Here is a 20,507-nt window from a genome sequence, read left to right as displayed (position 1 = left end):
AAGATATATCCTATGTCAATTAAATTTAAATTATTGGACAAGATCAAATAAAATAGAAAATTTTAATTTTTCAATTCAGTTTATGGAAAAATTAAAAGATGCCCTTATGTAGACCTTTGGGTAAAAAATAAAATTTTAATCAAATATAATTAATAAAAATTATTATTTTAATTTTTTTAATCATGTTCATAAAAGAATAAATTTTATTTAAATTTATAAAAAAATATTTTTTTTAAAAAATATTTAATAATATAATTTATAATTTTCTAGAATTATTTAACACAATAAGGAAATAATTGCAACCAATAAAAGTAAAAAAAAAAAAAATTGTAGAAAAATAATTTGATAATCTCCATTGATAAAATTTGAATTTATAAGATATAATTAATCATATCCTTAAATAAATTTAAATTTCATAAAATAATTTATATTTTTTATTTAATTAACAAATAATCCGTGCATACATTTTTAACACCCTTTTGATATTTTTTTTTTAAAAAGACAGATTTTTTAATGTTATTTTGCTCATTCAGATTTATTAGAGAAACTGTAAAATTAAATAACTAGTATATTAATTACATTGTCAATTAGTTATTTATTCGGTCAATAATATTTGATTAATTAGTTATTGTTGTGCAAATTTGGCTAGCCACTATATCAACTCTTATTGAATGTCAACAATACCTCTAAGATTTGAGATTATTTTTTTTTTTTACATCTTTCATATATTCTTATAAGTTTTTCTCAATCCAATATGATTTTTTTCCCCCATAAATTCTTCTGATATTCTTTCACATAAAATTCATTTAAGATGTTTAATCTATCTTAACAAGTACTCTTGTTACTTCTTTACAATTAATTTCTGGTATAAACACTCTCTTTTTCTCATAAGGGTAAACAGAAGTTGATAAGAATGCAAGCATAGGCCGTAAGTATTCCAAGACAAATTTTGAGCTGGCTTTGAGTAGTTGATTCATCCGTCTCAAAAAATGGCAGTGGTCCTAGAGTTTTTTGTTAAAATATTCCTTAGCAAATTATCTGTTTTTATCGAGGGAGAGATAGGTAAAGTAGTAGAGGTTAAAAAAGAAATTGAGAGACTTCATAGGAAATTATCAAGAATCAGAATTTATATTCAAGATGCAGAAAGAAGAAGACATAGAGATTCTGCGATCAATAATTGGGTGAAGGAATTAAAAGACGTCATGTATGATGCAGAGGACATATTTGATCGTTGCTTGATCGAAGGTGGAAGATTATTAGAAGCTCAGCCATCTGCTTCTTCAGGAGGACACTCTTGGTTGAGGACTTTGAACTTCCGCAGAAACATTTGTGATGAAATAAGAAGAGTTAATGATAGACTCAACGAAATCAATGATGATAATAATGTTGTACGCAGGTTAGTAGAAGAAAAACACGAAGACCGCCTAGTACAAAGGTCATCTTTTACCTCTCCAACACATGTGGCGACGGATATTGTAGGGACACAAATTGTTGATGCCACCCAAAACTTAATTTCGAAGATAGAGGAAAGCAAAAATAAGTGTACTGTGTTGGGAATTTCTGGGATGGGCGAAATAGGCAAAACCACTCTAGCACAAAAAATATTCGACCATGAAATGATGAAAAAACAATTTTCAAAAAAAGTGTGGTAACATATATCCAAGGATTACTCTGAGATTGAGATACTCAAACAGGTACTGAGAGGAGTAGGAGGAAATGATGTTGGTGTTGAAACTAAAGCAGAAGTTGAAGGCAGACTTGATCCTCTTCTTTCAGGAAGTTTGCTTCTTGTGCTGGATGATATATGGAGTGCAAACGTGTGGAGAGAGTTGCTCAGAAATCCCATTTTGAAGGGTTCATGTAGGAGTGTTATCTTATTTACCACTAGGCATGAAGTTGTGGCAAGAAAAATGAGAGCAGATTATGTTCACCCTGCTGAGAAAATAGACGAAGGCAGTGGTTGGGAATTAATTAGAAAGATTGTTTTTGGAGATGGGGAGGATGCAATAATTTCTGAATTGGAAGAAGTTGGTATGGAAATTGTCAGAAAATGTGATGGTCTTCCTCTGGCAATCAAAGTGATGGCTGGTGTTTTATTTCACAAGGAAAGGACTAAGACGGAGTGGAAAAAAGTTGTTGAAAGTGATTTATGGTTTAGGAAAGAGATCAAACTATCCAATGCTTTATACTTGAGCTATGAGGATTTGCCCAATCACCTCAAACAATGCTTTCTTAGTTGTGCTTTCTACCACGGCATATCACATCGATCTGACATAATCAGACTGTGGGTGGCCGAAGGGTTTGTCATTGAAGAATTAGATAGTTTGATGGAAGTTACTGCAAAAGACTACTACAAAGAACTTATTGCAAGAAACCTTTTGCAAATTGACCAAAGATTTGAAGATGGTAGACTATTTGTTATGCATGATGTTTTGCGAACTTTTGGGGAAAAATTGATGGAAGAGGAAGGGAGTATTATTAGTGGTGATCCATACAGAAGTACAAATTCTTTGACAACGATAAATTCTTCGACAAAGATTCGTCGTTTGTCCATCTCAAACCAAGTTAATGTGTTATCTCTTCCCAACATGATAATAGAGCAAAAGTGTTTAAGAACCCTACACCTGGTTAATTGCCCTCAAATCAAACTGATCGAGGATCATGTATTTAAAAGGCTAAAGCGACTCAGAGTCGTGAATTTGTGTGATACATCCATAGACAGCCTCCCAGATTCTCTTGTAAAATTGTCTCATCTAAAATACTTGAATCTTGATGGAACAAAGATTAGAAAGCTTCCTGAATCCATTAAGGATCTGGCAAACCTGCAAACTTTGTGTCTCTCGGGGTGTAAATCACTGCATGAACTTCCAGATGGCATCACAAGGTTGAGCAATTTGAGGTGCCTTCGAATTTTGAATACTCCACTCACCCATGTTCCAAAGGGAGTTGGGAAGTTGAAAAATCTCAACAATCTTGCCGGATGTTTTGTAGGCCATCGTGACTCCATGAGCATGATGGAAGGTGGTTGTGACTTGGACGAGTTGCAATATTTGTGCAACCTAAATGATCTGGTTATTAGTAAATTGGAAAGGGCAAGGACGACAAACTTTGTGCTTGAGAACAAAACATTTCTTAGGATACTGACTCTTGGATGGACAATGCACAATAATGAAAACAATGATGAGCAAAGCAGTGAGGCAGAGAGGATATGCAAACAACTCAGTCCTCCAGCGACCCTAGAAGGTCTCTCCATCGACAATTTCCCCGGTCGACAGTTTCCAGACTGGATGGTGTCAACTTCATTGGCTGACCTAACATTTTTGGCTCTTGACAAATTTCCATCATGTACGGCGCTGCCTCCATTGGGCCAACTACCCAATCTTAAAATCCTACACACTGAAGGAGGAGAAGCAATCAAGAGTATTGGGCCTGAATTCCTAGGTCGCAGAACGCCTGCATTCCCAAAACTCGAGTATCTTGCATTCGATAGCATGCGTAATTGGGAAGAATGGGTATTACGTGTGGCACAGGATGTTGTGGCTCCTATCGAGGATGTTCATGCAAGCAACCTCAATTTGTTTCCTAATTTGGAAAAATGTTACTTCATTGACTGCCCAAAGCTGAAAAATAGCATCCTTCCCCCAACGAGGCTTTTGCAAATTAATGGCTGTCCAAATTTAGAATATATGGAGAAAGTCGGCATGCTGCAGTTGCGAAAATTCGAAGTTGTTCTCCCCTCTGAAATAAAACAGCTTTCACAGTGGATATCAAGCCTGATTAATATGACTCTGCAAAGTTTGCAACTATTTAACATGCAATGCAATTCACTTGTACTAGATAGTTGCCGTAAAGGGAAGCAAAATTGGCACATCATTCAACACATTCCAAAAGTTATTATTCATAGCATCGGTCTTGAAACACGCTTATTGCGGAGTGAGGACGGATACCAATACCAAATAAAAGATGAGCTTGGAAGTAGTTTCATCACCCCTTGTAAGTCCTTTGATCATTAATCTTCTCTTCTAGTCCTCTCGGATGGGTCTAATGGATATCGCATGAGTGTTGTCATCATAAGGTCTGAGGTTCGAATCTCGATAAAGCCAAGATAAATGTCTCCCTTATGTACTAGTCACTATTCCAAAGACTGGTAGTCGTCCGTGATTTACCTTCTCTATGTTGGTCTTAAGACGAATTGGTGGGGATGTTAGGATGAGCGTATTCACCTTTTACCATCTTGATCATTAATTTTCTGAGTTTAGCTTGTTTTATACCTTTTAATATTGTTGGGATAAAAAACGTTTGTACAACTATTTTATTCCATGGGCAGGATCAATAAAGTATTGTTGGTTGCTACTCGGAAAGCCTATAGGTTCCACTGTACAAAAATTTTGTACAAAGGTCTGAACCTTTTCCTAGCTACCATGTGTTCTTTTAAATTAAATTTTGGATCGCCTGCGGAACTTAACACGTTTGATCCAAAACTTAATCTATTTGTTCTTTTAGGTTTTGACTTGGATCTCCTGCGGAACTTAACATGTTCGACCCAAGTCTCCTTAAGTTATTAATTCCATTAAATATTAATTTCCATAATTAGTTCCCAGTACTGACGTGGCGAGGCACATGGCCTTCTTGGATATGGGAGCAACCACCACCGACTAGACAAAACCTTTTATAGAAATCTAATATTTAATTTCCTAAAATAACTTTAGGTTAACCAAAGAGAACAATCAAATCACAAGGAAAAGAAAAAACAAAAGAACACAACATCGAAAAACATATTCGAAATTCTAGAACGTAAGCCTCTTGTATTTGGTATTATTTCCATAAATAACTAGCATGATGCGGAAAGAAAAATTACTAGTTATACCTTGTAGAAAAACCTCTTGATCTTCTACCGTATTCCTCTTCTAACCTCGGACGTTGTGTGGGCAACGATCTTCCGAGACGAGAAACCACCAATCACCTTCTTCTCCTCCTAGCTAGGTTCGGCCAACAAAGAGGAAGCTTCACCAAGGAAGAAAATCAAAACACTAACCAAGCTCCAAGAGATGCTAGCTTTCTCTCCTTCTTCTTCTTCTTCTCCGAGTAGTATCCGGCCACCACAAGAGCTCCAATGGAAGAAGGAGATTCGGCCACCACAAGAGGAAGAGAGGGAGAGGATGGCCGGCCACACCAAGGAACAAAAGAGGGAGAGAAATAATAGATGTTGTGTCTCATGAAGGCACCCTCACCCCTTCTTTTATATTCCTTGGCCTAGGCAAATTAGAAAATTTAATTACAATAAAATTTCCTCAATTTCCTTGACATGATTTAATTGAGAAAAATAAAATAAAATTTCCCAATTAAATCTACATTGGCCGGCCACATCATTGGAGAACAAATTGGACAAGTTTCAATCAACAATTAAAACTTCCTAATTTGTTTCCGGAAATTTTAAAAAATAAAATTTCTCTTTAAAAATCTCTTCATGGTTAATAAAAGGAAATTTCTATAATTTTAATTTTATTAACATGTGAATAATTTTAAAGAGAAAATAAAATATCTCACCAATCTATAAGGAAAGAGATCTAATATCTTTCTTTAATCTTTTGTAGATCTTTTATAAGAGAGATATTTTAATTTAAATTCTCTTTAATAAATTATTTCTTCCACATAATAAAAATTAAAATTAAAATTCCTTTTTAATTTAATTTGGCCGGCCCCCACTAGCTTGGGTTCAAGCTACCCAAATTCATACCTAGGCCGTCCCTAGCTTGTTCCCAAGCTAGCTTGGCCGGCCCCTATTGGGTGGGTATAGAAGGTGGGTATATGTGGGTATAGAACTCTATAAATAAGAGGCTACGATAGGGACCGAGAGGAGTAATTGATTTTGGTCTCCCGATAAAATTAAGCATCTTGTGTTCGCCCCGAACACACAACTTAATTTTATCAATAATAATTCATTCCACTAGAGAACTATTATTGAACTACCGCACCAATCCCAAATTACATTTTTGGGCTCCTTCTTATTATGAGTGTGTTAGTCTCCCTGTGTTTAAGATATCGAATGTCCACTAATTAAGTGAGTTACTGACAACTCATTTAATTAATATCTAAGTCCAAGAGTAGTACCACTCAACCTTATTATCATGTCGGACTAAGTCCACCTGCAGGGTTTAACATGACAATCTTTATGAGCTCCTCTTGAGGACATTATCAACCTAGTATCTCTAGGACACAGTTTCATTCTATAATCAACAACACACACTACACTACAAAAAAACATAAATTTGGGGACAAATATTTGGAACGAAAATTATTCGTCCCAAAATTGCGACAAATTTAGGGTCGAAAACAAATTTCGACCCAAATAACCAACGAAAATTGCAACAAAAAAATTTTGTTTCAAATTTGCAACAAGAAAAAATTTCGTTGCTAAATTCGTCACCAAATCTGGAACGAATTCAGAATTCGTCCCAGATTTTGGGACAAATACTACATTCGTCCCAAATTCTGGGACGAATCCAGGATTCGTCCCAAAATCTGGGACGAATCCAGGATTCGTCCCAAAATCTGGGACGAATCCAGGATTCGTCCCAAAATCTGGGACGAATCCAGGATTTGTTCCAAAAATGACATTATTTTTAAAAAAAGACAATCAAATATCGAAGACTTATATCTTGACCTAGAGACATCGAAATTTGATGAAACAAGTTTCTATGCATTCATATCATTAACTTGATCGTAAATATGTTACCATCCATATTTTTTAAATAATATTTTAAGTGATTCAAATTTTTAATACCAAATTAGGTCAAATTGGAATTAAAAAATTCCAAAAATAAATATATTTGGTAAAAAATATTTTTATGGATATATTTATGATCAGGGCAACGATACGAACGTATAGAAACTTGTTTCATCAAATTCCGATATCTCTAGGTCAAGATATAAGCTTTCGGTCTTTGATTTAATTTATTTTAAATTAATTTAAGTTTTGGGACGAATCCTGGATTCGTCCCAAATTTTGGGACGAATCCAGGAATTCGTCCCAAAGTTTGGGACGAATCCAGAGATTCGTCCCAAAAATTTAAATAACTATAAAAAAAAACAAAATGGGATGCCTTATATACGGACCTAGAGACATCGGAATTTGATGAAATAAATTTCTATGCGTTCGTATCGTTGTCCTGATCGTAAATATATCCATAAAAATAATTTTTACCAAATATTTTTATTTTTGGAATTTTTTAATTCCAATTTGACCTAATTTGGTATTAAAATTTTGAATCACTTAAAATGTTATTTAAAAAATATGGATAGTGACATATTTACGATCAGGACAATGATACAAACACATAGAAACTTGTTTCATCAAATTCCAATGTCTCTAGGTCAAGATATAAGCTTTCAGACACTAATTTACAATCGTCCACTGCACAACACCTTTTTAGTTAATAGCAACCTATATATGTATAAAAAATATCTACCTAGAGACATCGGAATTTGATGAAACAAATTTCTATGCGTTTGTATCGTTGTCCTGATCGTAAATATATAATCAAAATATTTTTTCACAAATATATTTATTTTTGGAATTTTTAATTCAAATTTGACCTAATTTGGGGTTAATAATGTGAATCATTTAAAATAATAATTAAAAAATATGGATGGTGACATATTTAAGATCAGGGCAATGATACGAACGTATAGAAACTTGTTTCATCAAATGCCGATGTCTCTAGGTCAAGATATAAGCTTTCGGTCTTTGATTTAATTTATTTTAAATTAATTTAAGTTTTGGGACGAATCCTGGATTCGTCCCAAAATTTGGGACGAATCCAGGAATTCGTCCCAAAGTTTGGGACGAATCCAGAGATTCGTCCCAAAAATTTAAATATCTATAAAAAAAAACAAAATGGGACGCCTTATATACGGACCTAGAGACATCGAAATTTGATGAAATAAATTTCTATGCATTCGTATCATTGTCCTGATCGTAAATATATCCATAAAAATATTTTTTTTCCAAATATTTTTATTTTTGGAATTTTTTAATTCCAATTTGACCTAATTTGGTATTAAAAATTTGAATCACTTAAAATGTTATTTAAAAAATATGGATGGTGACATATTTACGATCAGGGCAACGATACGAACGCATAGAAACTTGTTTCATCAAATTCCGATGTCTCTAGGTCAAGATATAAGCTTTCAGACACTAATTTACAATCGTTCACTGCACAACACCTTTTTAGTTAATAGCAACCTATATATGTATAAAAAATATCTACCTAGAGACATCGGAATTTGATGAAACAAATTTCTATGCGTTTGTATCGTTGTCCTGATCATAAATATATACATAAAAATATTTTTTCACAAATATATTTATTTTTGGAATTTTTTAATTCAAATTTGACCTAATTTGGGGTTAATAATTTGAATCATTTAAAATAATAATTAAAAAATATGGATGGTGACATATTTAAGATCAGGGCAACGATACGAACGTATAGAAACTTGTTTCATCAAATTCCGATGTTTCTAGGTCAAGATATAAGCTTTCGGTCTTTGATTTAATTTATTTTAAATTAATTTAAGTTTTGGGACGAATCCTGGATTCGTCCCAAAATTTGGGACGAATCCAGGAATTCGTCCCAAAAATTTAAATATCTTTAAAAAAAAAACAAAATGGGACGCCTTATATACGGACCTAGAGACATCGGAATTTGATGAAATAAATTTCTATGTGTTCGTATCATTGACCTGATCGTAAATATATCCATAAAAATATTTTTTACCAAATATTTTTTTTTGGAATTTTTTAATTCCAATTTGACCTAATTTGGTATTAAAAATTTGAATCACTTAAAATGTTATTTAAAAAATATGGATGGTGACATATTTATGATCAGGGCAACGATACGAACGATAGAAACTTGTTTCATCAAATTCCGATATCTCTAGGTCAAGATATAAGCTTTCGGTCTTTGATTTAATTTATTTTAAATTAATTTAAGTTTTGGGACGAATCCTGGATTCGTCCCAAATTTTGGGACGAATCCAGGAATTCGTCCCAAAGTTTGGGACGAATCCAGAGATTCGTCCCAAAAATTTAAATAACTATAAAAAAAAACAAAATGGGATGCCTTATATACGGACCTAGAGACATCGAAATTTGATGAAATAAATTTCTATGCGTTCGTATCGTTGTCCTGATCGTAAATATATCCATAAAAATAATTTTTACCAAATATTTTTATTTTTGGAATTTTTTAATTCCAATTTGACCTAATTTGGTATTAAAAATTTGAATCACTTAAAATGTTATATAAAAAATATGGATGGTGACATATTTACGATCAGGACAACGATACGAACGCATAGAAACTTGTTTCATCAAATTCTGATGTCTCTAGGTCAAGATATAAGCTTTCAGATACTAATTTACAATCGTTCACTGCACAACACCTTTTTAGTTAATAACAACCTATATATGTATAAAAAATATCTACCTAGAGACATCGGAATTTGATGAAACAAATTTCTATGCGTTTGTATCATTGTCCTGATCGTAAATATATACATAAAAATATTTTTTCACAAATATATTTATTTTTGGAATTTTTTAATTCAAATTTGACTTAATTTGGGGTTAATAATTTGAATCATTTAAAATATTAATTAAAAAATATGGATGGTGACATATTTGCGATCAGGGCAATGATACGAACGCATAGAAACTTGTTTCATCAAATTCCGATGTCTCTAGGTCAAGATATAAGCTTTCGGTCTTTGATTTAATTTATTTTAAATTAATTTAAGTTTTGGGACGAATCCTGGATTCGTCCCAAAATTTGGGACGAATCCAGGAATTCGTCCCAAAGTTTGGGACGAATCTCTGGATTCGTCCCAAAAATTTAAATATCTATAAAAAAAAAACAAAATGGGACGCCTTTTATACGGACCTAGAGACATCGGAATTTGATGAAATAAATTTCTATGCATTCGTATCGTTGTCCTAATCGTAAATATATCCATAAAAATATTTTTTTCCAAATATTTTTATTTTTGGAATTTTTTAATTCCAATTTGACCTAATTTGGTATTAAAAATTTGAATCACTTAAAATGTTATTTAAAAAATATGGATGGTGACATATTTACGATCAGGGCAACGATACGAACGCATAGAAACTTTTTTCATCAAATTCCGATGTCTCTAGGTCAAGATATAAACTTTCAGACACTAATTTACAATCGTTCACTGCACAACACCTTTTTAGTTAATAGCAACCTATATATGTATAAAAAATATCTATCTAGAGACATCGGAATTTGATGAAACAAATTTCTATGCGTTTGTATCGTTGTCCTGATCATAAATATATACATCAAAATATTTTTTCACAAATATATTTATTTTTGGAATTTTTTAATTCAAATTTGACCTAATTTGGGGTTAATAATTTGAATCATTTAAAATATTAATTAAAAAATATGGATGGTGAAATATTTACCATCAGGGCAATGATACGAATGTATAGAAACTTGTTTCATCAAATTTCGATGTCTCTAGATCAAGATATAAGCTTTCGGTCTTTGATTTAATTTATTTTAAATTAATTTAAGTTTTGGGACGAATCCTGGGACGAATCTCTGGATTCGTCCCAAAATTTGGGACGAATCTAGAGATTCGTCCCAAAAATTTAAATATCTTTAAAAAAAAAAACAAAATGGGACGCCTTATATACGGACCTAGAGACATCGGAATTTGATGAAATAAATTTCTATGCGTTCGTATCGTTGTCCTGATTGTAAATATATCCATAAAAATATTTTTTACCAAATATTTTTATTTTTGGAATTTTTTAATTCCAATTTGACCTAATTTGGTATTAAAAATTTGAATCCCTTAAAATGTTATTTAAAAAATATGGATGGTGACATATTTACGATCAGGGCAACGATACGAACGCATAGAAAATTGTTTCATCAAATTCCGATGTCTCTAGGTCAAGATATAAGCTTTCAGACACTAATTTACAATCGTTCACTGCACAACACTTTTTTAGTTAATAGCAACCTATATATGTATAAAAAATATCTACCTAGAGACATCGGAATTTGATGAAACAAATTTCTATGCGTTTGTATCGTTGTCCTGATCGTAAATATATACATAAAAATATTTTTTCACAAATATATTTATTTTTGGAATTTTTTAATTCAAATTTGACCTAATTTGGGGTTAATAATTTGAATCATTTAAAATAATAATTAAAAAATATGGATGGTGACATATTTAAGATCAGGGCAACGATACGAACGTATAGAAACTTGTTTCATCAAATTCCGATGTTTCTAGGTCAAGATATAAGCTTTCGGTCTTTGATTTAATTTATTTTAAATTAATTTAAGTTTTGGGACGAATCCTGGATTCGTCCCAAAATTTGGGACGAATCCAGGAATTCGTCCCAAAAATTTAAATATCTTTAAAAAAAAAACAAAATGGGACGCCTTATATACGGACCTAGAGACATCGGAATTTGATGAAATAAATTTCTATGTGTTCGTATCATTGACCTGATCGTAAATATATCCATAAAAATATTTTTTACCAAATATTTTTTTTTGGAATTTTTTAATTCCAATTTGACCTAATTTGGTATTAAAAATTTGAATCACTTAAAATGTTATTTAAAAAATATGGATGGTGACATATTTATGATCAGGGCAACGATACGAACGTATAGAAACTTGTTTCATCAAATTCCGATATCTCTAGGTCAAGATATAAGCTTTCGGTCTTTGATTTAATTTATTTTAAATTAATTTAAGTTTTGGGACGAATCCTGGATTCGTCCCAAATTTTGGGACGAATCCAGGAATTCGTCCCAAAGTTTGGGACGAATCCAGAGATTCGTCCCAAAAATTTAAATAACTATAAAAAAAAACAAAATGGGATGCCTTATATACGGACCTAGAGACATCGAAATTTGATGAAATAAATTTCTATGCGTTCGTATCGTTGTCCTGATCGTAAATATATCCATAAAAATAATTTTTACCAAATATTTTTATTTTTGGAATTTTTTAATTCCAATTTGACCTAATTTGGTATTAAAAATTTGAATCACTTAAAATGTTATATAAAAAATATGGATGGTGACATATTTACGATCAGGACAACGATACGAACGCATAGAAACTTGTTTCATCAAATTCTGATGTCTCTAGGTCAAGATATAAGCTTTCAGATACTAATTTACAATCGTTCACTGCACAACACCTTTTTAGTTAATAACAACCTATATATGTATAAAAAATATCTACCTAGAGACATCGGAATTTGATGAAACAAATTTCTATGCGTTTGTATCATTGTCCTGATCGTAAATATATACATAAAAATATTTTTTCACAAATATATTTATTTTTGGAATTTTTTAATTCAAATTTGACTTAATTTGGGGTTAATAATTTGAATCATTTAAAATATTAATTAAAAAATATGGATGGTGACATATTTGCGATCAGGGCAACGATACGAACGCATAGAAACTTGTTTCATCAAATTCCGATGTCTCTAGGTCAAGATATAAGCTTTCGGTCTTTGATTTAATTTATTTTAAATTAATTTAAGTTTTGGGACGAATCCTGGATTCGTCCCAAAATTTGGGACGAATCCAGGAATTCGTCCCAAAGTTTGGGACGAATCCAGAGATTCGTCCCAAAAATTTAAATATCTATAAAAAAAAAACAAAATGGGACGCCTTTTATACGGACCTAGAGACATCGGAATTTGATGAAATAAATTTCTATGCATTCGTATCGTTGTCCTAATCGTAAATATATCCATAAAAATATTTTTTTCCAAATATTTTTATTTTTGGAATTTTTTAATTCCAATTTGACCTAATTTGGTATTAAAAATTTGAATCACTTAAAATGTTATTTAAAAAATATGGATGGTGACATATTTACGATCAGGGCAACGATACGAACGCATAGAAACTTTTTTCATCAAATTCCGATGTCTCTAGGTCAAGATATAAACTTTCAGACACTAATTTACAATCGTTCACTGCACAACACCTTTTTAGTTAATAGCAACCTATATATGTATAAAAAATATCTATCTAGAGACATCGGAATTTGATGAAACAAATTTCTATGCGTTTGTATCGTTGTCCTGATCATAAATATATACATCAAAATATTTTTTCACAAATATATTTATTTTTGGAATTTTTTAATTCAAATTTGACCTAATTTGGGGTTAATAATTTGAATCATTTAAAATATTAATTAAAAAATATGGATGGTGAAATATTTACCATCAGGGCAATGATACGAATGTATAGAAACTTGTTTCATCAAATTTCGATGTCTCTAGATCAAGATATAAGCTTTCGGTCTTTGATTTAATTTATTTTAAATTAATTTAAGTTTTGGGACGAATCCTGGGACGAATCTCTGGATTCGTCCCAAAATTTGGGACGAATCTAGAGATTCGTCCCAAAAATTTAAATATCTTTAAAAAAAAAAAACAAAATGGGACGCCTTATATACGGACCTAGAGACATCGGAATTTGATGAAATAAATTTCTATGCGTTCGTATCGTTGTCCTGATTGTAAATATATCCATAAAAATATTTTTTACCAAATATTTTTATTTTTGGAATTTTTTAATTCCAATTTGACCTAATTTGGTATTAAAAATTTGAATCCCTTAAAATGTTATTTAAAAAATATGGATGGTGACATATTTACGATCAGGGCAACGATACGAACGCATAGAAAATTGTTTCATCAAATTCCGATGTCTCTAGGTCAAGATATAAGCTTTCAGACACTAATTTACAATCGTTCACTGCACAACACCTTTTTAGTTAATAGCAACCTATATATGCATAAAAAATATCTACCTAGAGACATCGGAATTTGATGAAACAAATTTCTATGCGTTTGTATCGTTGTCCTGATCGTAAATATATACATAAAAATATTTTTTCACAAATATATTTATTTTTGGAATTTTTTAATTCAAATTTGACCTAATTTGGGGTTAATAATTTGAATCATTTAAAATATTAATTAAAAAATATGGATGGTGACATATTTACGATCAGGCCAATGATACGAACGTATAGAAACTTGTTTCATCAAATTCCGATGTCTCTAGGTCATGATATAAGCTTTCGGTCTTTGATTTATTTTTTTAAAAATTATTTTAAGTTTTGGGACGAATCCAGAAATTCGTCCCAAATTTAGGGACGAAATTGAGAACAAAAAATATTTGTTCCTAAAAACCCTAGATCTAATTCCCAACCCGATTCTTTTTCCCTTCTCTCTTTTCTTTCCTCTCTCGCCCCCGTTCCCCCTTCTTCCCATCTGTGATTTCCAGGTTTCGGCCACATCTCCGACCGACGACGGCGTGATCTACGACGATCGGCGGTGGAAGGTTTTCGTTTGGTAAGCTAAACGCTCTCAGATTTCTCTCTCTCGGCGTCGCTGGACTCCCTGCCGGCGCGGGCTGGCCGCGGCCAGGCGCTGTCTGGCCGGCGCTGCCTGGCCTTGTGCATGGCCGGCGGGGGCAGCCGCTGTCCTGGCCGGCGGCGGCAGCTGCTGCCTGGCCTCCGGCAGGCCCTCCGGATGGCTATTGCAAGATCATTGTAAGCAATTTTCTTCTCTCAATCTTGAAGGGAATTGGTCAAAGATGGTGAAATTAGTTCAACTCAGCCAAATTGAACAGATTTGGCAATTCTTTGGCTGTTTTACGACCTTACAAGCAACAAGAAGGGAATTAGCTGGAGACAACTACTACAGTATGTGAAAAAAGGTATGCTAGATCTTCTTATTTGCGTTAGTTACAACCAAAATTGATATTGCATTTTTGCCATATAGTTCTGCATTATGCTTACTTGAATAGCATTATCAGCCACATAATCATTGTCATGATGGTCCTCTATGCTTGAACCTGCTCCCACAGCTAGTCAGGAGCTAGTGTTGTAGTGGCCCTGACCCCAAACGACCACTAGTTTGTTGTTTTTCAGCACAGATGACTAATCAGGTCTAGTGGTGTGTATTTATTCTCGTTTAACCTCCACTCAATGTAATGTGTTTAGAACTATATGCATTGTCATTATAATAATTTTTTGTAGCACCTAGTTTAACAATTATGTGGCCGCCAACAGGGAAGAAATGGGTCTTCACAATATCCAAAGAATCAATTGCCACATTGTTAAACCCAACAAGAACACAATATGGAAGCAATGAATGAAAAGCTCAACCAACTAGACACTTGATACAGATCTCCCACTCCACAAGAAATTAGCATTCTGCGTCCACATTTCACATGAGGGCCTAGGACATGACATGTAATTAGTATTATATAACGGATTGGGTATGAATATAAACTCCGCACTATGCAAAACAAGTGTGCTTTACGATGACCAAAAGATGCAAGTCAGAATTACCTGGTAGGACCAAGAGGAAGATACTTTCCCCTTGGGACAAAGCAGAACAATGAAACGAAATCAAGAAGTCTCTCATGAGTCTCGTAAAGTTTCTTTAGCTCGTCATCTGTCCATTCTTGTTTGTTGTTGTCATGGTTCCGCATATCTCTAGAAATCAAAGGAAACAAGCATAGATCAACATAAAATAAACATTCTAACTTCTTCGCTTGTAATAAATTTGTCATAAGTTACCTGATTAAATCATCTTGTGCCCTGTACATCTCATCAAGTACTTTTAGCATAGGACTAATTAAAGACCCAATACCAATACCACTAGCACCTTGATCTTCCCCATTACTAAGTTGTGATTGTGAAAACTGAGATTGAACACCACCTAGAGATAAAGCATGCAAGAATTCATATATTTGTAGTCGATAAGGCTCTCCAGATCTGATTGCAATAGTGATTAAGGCTTGAGCAGCAATTAGCCGAACCTGTGCATCATCAATGAGCAAGATTCACAATATAACGGATTGGGTAATACCATACTTCACAATCTCTCTCTCTCTTTCTCTCTATATGATGTGTCAATTATATTAGGTTGTATCGTAGTTACGATACATGTACTTAGCTTCAAAATAATTCTTATAATTTTATTTACCGTTGTTATGACATGGATGATTATATCGTTGGTAAATATGACTTTTATTAGAATTAGGGTTTTTATTAGAATGTTTAAGGAATTTCACATTTATGTTTTGTTTCCAATTATTCTTTTTACATGGTCATATCGTATAATATTTACAATCTTTCTTGTTAGACATGATCTAGTTTATTTGTTTGTTGTTATGTAGGCAAAGGAGATTTGATGGGGATCAAAGATTTTGTGGCACATGAAGATGACTATATGTATTCTTAGTGTTGTTGGATGGATGATGAACTTATAAAACATTGGGTTGTTGAACTTTGTATCATATTTTCTAGTAGCTAGAACAAGATGGATATTGTAAACTTTGTTGAAAACTTTATACTTCTTGAATTATGAGTTGATCGATGTGTTGAATACTAAATTTGGATGTGTTGAATGTTAAATTAGGATGTGTTGAATGCATATTATTTGTTATTTGAATTTGGTTTGTATGTATTTGGATTGTATTGTAGAAAGAAATTGAAGCTGAAAAAAATTATTTGAAATAGGGACGAATTTGGCAATGAAAATTATTTGTCCCAATTCTATCGTAATTTGGGACAAAATTATTTTCGTCCCAGATTTTGGGACGAATTTTGGGACGAATCCACAAAATTCGTCCCAAAATTCGTCCCAGAATCTGGGACGAATTATGGATTCGTCCCAAAATTTGTCCCAGATTCTGGGACGAATTTTGGGACGAATCTACAAATTTCGTCCCAAATTTCGTCCCAGAATTTGGGACGAATTCTGGGACGAAAATTTATTTTATGTGCAAAGAATTTGGAAGTTTTTGTTGCCAAATTCGTTACCAGTTTTGCAACAAATTTATTATTCGTTGCAAAATTAAGAACAAAGATGGCAACAAAAATAATTTTGTCACCGAATTTGTCCCCAAATTTGTTGCAATATTAGGGACAAACTATTTATGTAAATTCGTCCCTAAATTTGTTCCTAAGTTTGCAACAAAAACAGTTTTCGTTGCAAATTTCTATACTTTTTTGCAACGAATTTGGGGACAAAAACTTTTTTCGTCGCCAAATTCGTCCCCAAATTTGTCCCCAAATTTGCAACAATCCATAATTCGTTCCAAAATGTGGCATCAACCATTTTGGGACGAAAAAATTTTTGTCCCAAATTTTGTCGCAAAAATTTTTGCAACGAATTTTTTTTAAAAATTCGTCCCTAATTTTGTCCCGAAATCCTTTATTTTTTGTAGTGCTATAAGTGATACCATTTCCCAACTTATCGGGTTTATTGATTCATCGAACTAAATCTCACCCATTGATAAATTAAAGAAATAAATATCAAACATATGTGCTTGTTATTATATTAGGATTAAGAGCACACACTTCCATAATAACTGAGGTCTTTGTTCCTTTATAAAGTCAGTATAAAAGAAACGACCTCTAATGGTCCTACTCAATACACTCTGAGTGTACTAGTGTAATTATATAGTCAAGATAAACTAATACATAATTACACTACGACCTTCTAATGGTTTGTTCCTTTCCATTTTAGTCGTGAGCTACTGTTTATAATTTATAAGGTACTGATAACATCATCTTCTGTATGTGACACCACATACTATGTTATCTACAATATAAATTAAATGAACAACTACAAACAAATGTAGACAATTTGACCAAATATGATTCTTTATTCATAATGAATGTTTACAAAGCTTAGGCTTTCAGTATATACTCCAACAGTTTCCATGGCTAATTGTTTCCTTCGCGTTATGATGAAGGTTAGTCACTAATTAATGTAGAATTTTATAGTATCATCACAAATAAAATGTACTTATTTCTTTATTTCTACTTGAAGGTCATTTGTTGGAATTGGTGACCAAGGCGGATATTTCCACAAGATCCCATTAGTGTTTGGTGGGGTACTACGTCTATCTATATATAATTTATCCTCGGAGTCCAGTGTTAATTTGCAAGCTTGCATCCTATTGTCTTTTATTTGTCTAAAGCGATTCTTTTGAAGAAACAGATTATTGCGTTTGTATTAAGAATAAATGCTTTGGATTGTGTATTGTAACATGTGAGCTACTTATTTGTGTTTACTTTCTCATATATACTTTGGATGGTACATATTAAAAGGTGATTGCTTTGGGATATCTCTTAAATATAACAAGGAGCACGCATGATAAAGATGTTTCGGATGCACATGAGAGATCATAGTCCAGTCCTTCTGGGGCATACATCGGCGTTGAATTTAGTGGAAAAATTGTATTGGGCAGCCTCAGTTGAAGTACCCGTATACCAAAAAAAAATTAGAAGTTTGCCCTCACAAGCAGCATACCCGCTTCAATATTGGAACGACCTTATAGGGACAGCAAAGATTGCGAAGATCAACTGTCGACGTATTGTTGTGAGCATTTTTGGACGTACCTCGTGGACAAATCAGGGAAGAGGACCATCCAATTTCAGGACTAATCAGGTGAAATCTGGACACTTGGATTATTAAAAAAATAAAGTGTAATGGGGAGAAAATTGAATTAAGAGCTTGTGCAAAGTGATGTGATGCCTCCTTGCTCCCTTTGCGTGGTGGCTATCCAAGAAGCTGCTTAAGGGAGGGCATTGGTCAACATGTGTAGAGGACCTTCAAAACAACTTCAACAGCCAGGCGATGAAGATGATTGACCGAATCAAACTCTCTCCAACCAACTTCCTCAATTGGTCTGACCTTTTGGTGCACTACAAGAAAATATTTGAATAGTTATAAAATTAGTGGTAGAATTTTAATCCGTCACAATTTAATAGGATTTTCTTGATAGAATTAGAAATCAATTAGTAATTACTGATGGATTATAATTCAGTCGTATTTATTGATTGAATTTGGATTCCGTCGGTACTTATGTCAAATACCGACTGAAATTGGTTTCAGTCGGTATTAGGATTCCGACGGAATACAGATTCTGTAGGTATTTATTGATAGAATTTGTATTCTGTCAATATTTACCAACGGAATTTGTATTCTGTCAGTATGTTTGCACCAAAAATTCTAGTGTATTTTCCCTTATCTAAATACCGATTGAATTTGGATTCAGTCGATAATTTGGATTCTAACTAATTCCAAATTCTGTTGGTATATACCAACTGAATATAGATCTGTCAGTAATTATCGAGATGATTTATATTCTGTTAGTACAATTTGCCCTAAAATTCATATGGCCGTCAAATACTAACTGAATTTGGATTCAGTCGGTAATTTGGGTTCTGATGGAATCTAAATGTCATGGGTGAATATCGACATAATTAAAATTTTGTCAGTAATTTTTTGACTAAATATAAATTTCATCGGTATTCACCGCCCTAATTCCCTTTCCCGACTCATTCTCTTCTCGTCGTGTGATTTCTCTATTCCTCTTCAACTCTCATCGACGACACAACTTCTCTCTGACACATCTCTTCTGTTCGACTCCTCTCTTGCTTTGTTGGCCGACCGCGATTGGCTTGCTCAAGGCCCCTTGGTTGTGAGCTTGGTCGGCCGCGGCCCCTTAGCTGCAAGCTTGGCTAGCCACGGTCGCCTTGCTCACCGCCCCTTGGTCGCGAGTTTGGCCAGCCATTGCCAGCTAGCTTACGACATCTAGACCGAGCTTCGTCGACCACAACCAAGTTGCTCTCCACCATCTTGGCCCTGGTCGACATGGGGATGGTCGTGTGGCTGCTGTGAGCTCATCCCCAGCTAGTTCGGTCTAGATTGAAAAAAAATCCAATTGTTGATTTAAAATAACTTGATATTGCATACCACGATAGTTTCTATGTATGAATTTCCTTATATTGATGTATGGCATGCTTAGTTAATACATGAAATCATGTGTGTAGTACCTCTCTTATATTGATGGATGTATGCTTAATAATATTCTAAGTTTTGTATTACCTCTCTTATACATGGAATCATGTTATAGTACCTCTCTTGCATTAATTGCATAATTACTAAGTAATCAATCTTGTGTTCGTAATGTTGTAAATCTTATGCTCATTAGGATACGATGTATATGAACCAAGATTGGATGTATAACAAATTAGAAAATAGATTTATCTGAGATGAATATTTTGCTAGAGTTGAAGAGTTTGTAAACTTTATAAAGAGTAATCCAGAATAAATGAATGGTTTCGAGTTACATTGTCTGTGTAATCATTCCAAATGTAGAAATAAAGTTTTTCGTGATGAGGACATTGTGAGAGTATATCTTTGTAAAAAAAAATTTGTTCCGAATTACTACAACTAGTACTGTCACAGAGAGCCTTATTTTTCATATCCAATTGGAACTTCCATTGCTTCTTCATCTAGCATAACTGCTCTAGGGAAAACATCATATAATGATAATACAATGCAATCAATGGTTCAAGACACAATGAATT

At 33.1% G+C, this 20,507-nt stretch overlaps 1 protein-coding gene and 1 long non-coding RNA gene across 2 annotated transcripts; both read left to right on the top strand.

Moving 5' to 3' along the window:
- Positions 1 to 1,202: 1,202 nt before the first annotated feature.
- On the top strand, positions 1,203 to 4,013 carry LOC122054753 (putative disease resistance RPP13-like protein 1). Its single transcript, XM_042616190.1, has 2 exons — positions 1,203 to 1,388; positions 1,695 to 4,013. Exons 1-2 carry the CDS (start codon positions 1,203 to 1,205, stop codon positions 4,011 to 4,013), a joined length of 2,505 nt encoding a protein of 834 aa, XP_042472124.1.
- Positions 4,014 to 14,298: 10,285 nt separating this feature from the next.
- LOC122056176 lies at positions 14,299 to 16,554 on the top strand. Its single transcript, XR_006133054.1, has 3 exons — positions 14,299 to 14,460; positions 14,691 to 14,827; positions 16,298 to 16,554. It is a non-coding gene; the product is annotated as an uncharacterized LOC122056176 (long non-coding RNA).
- The last annotated feature ends 3,953 nt before the right edge of the window (positions 16,555 to 20,507 follow it).

This window comes from Zingiber officinale, chromosome 3B (genome assembly GCF_018446385.1).
Source record: "Zingiber officinale cultivar Zhangliang chromosome 3B, Zo_v1.1, whole genome shotgun sequence".
NCBI classification, from domain to species: domain Eukaryota; kingdom Viridiplantae; phylum Streptophyta; class Magnoliopsida; order Zingiberales; family Zingiberaceae; genus Zingiber; species Zingiber officinale.
This window is presented reverse-complemented; position numbering and strand designations above follow the sequence as displayed.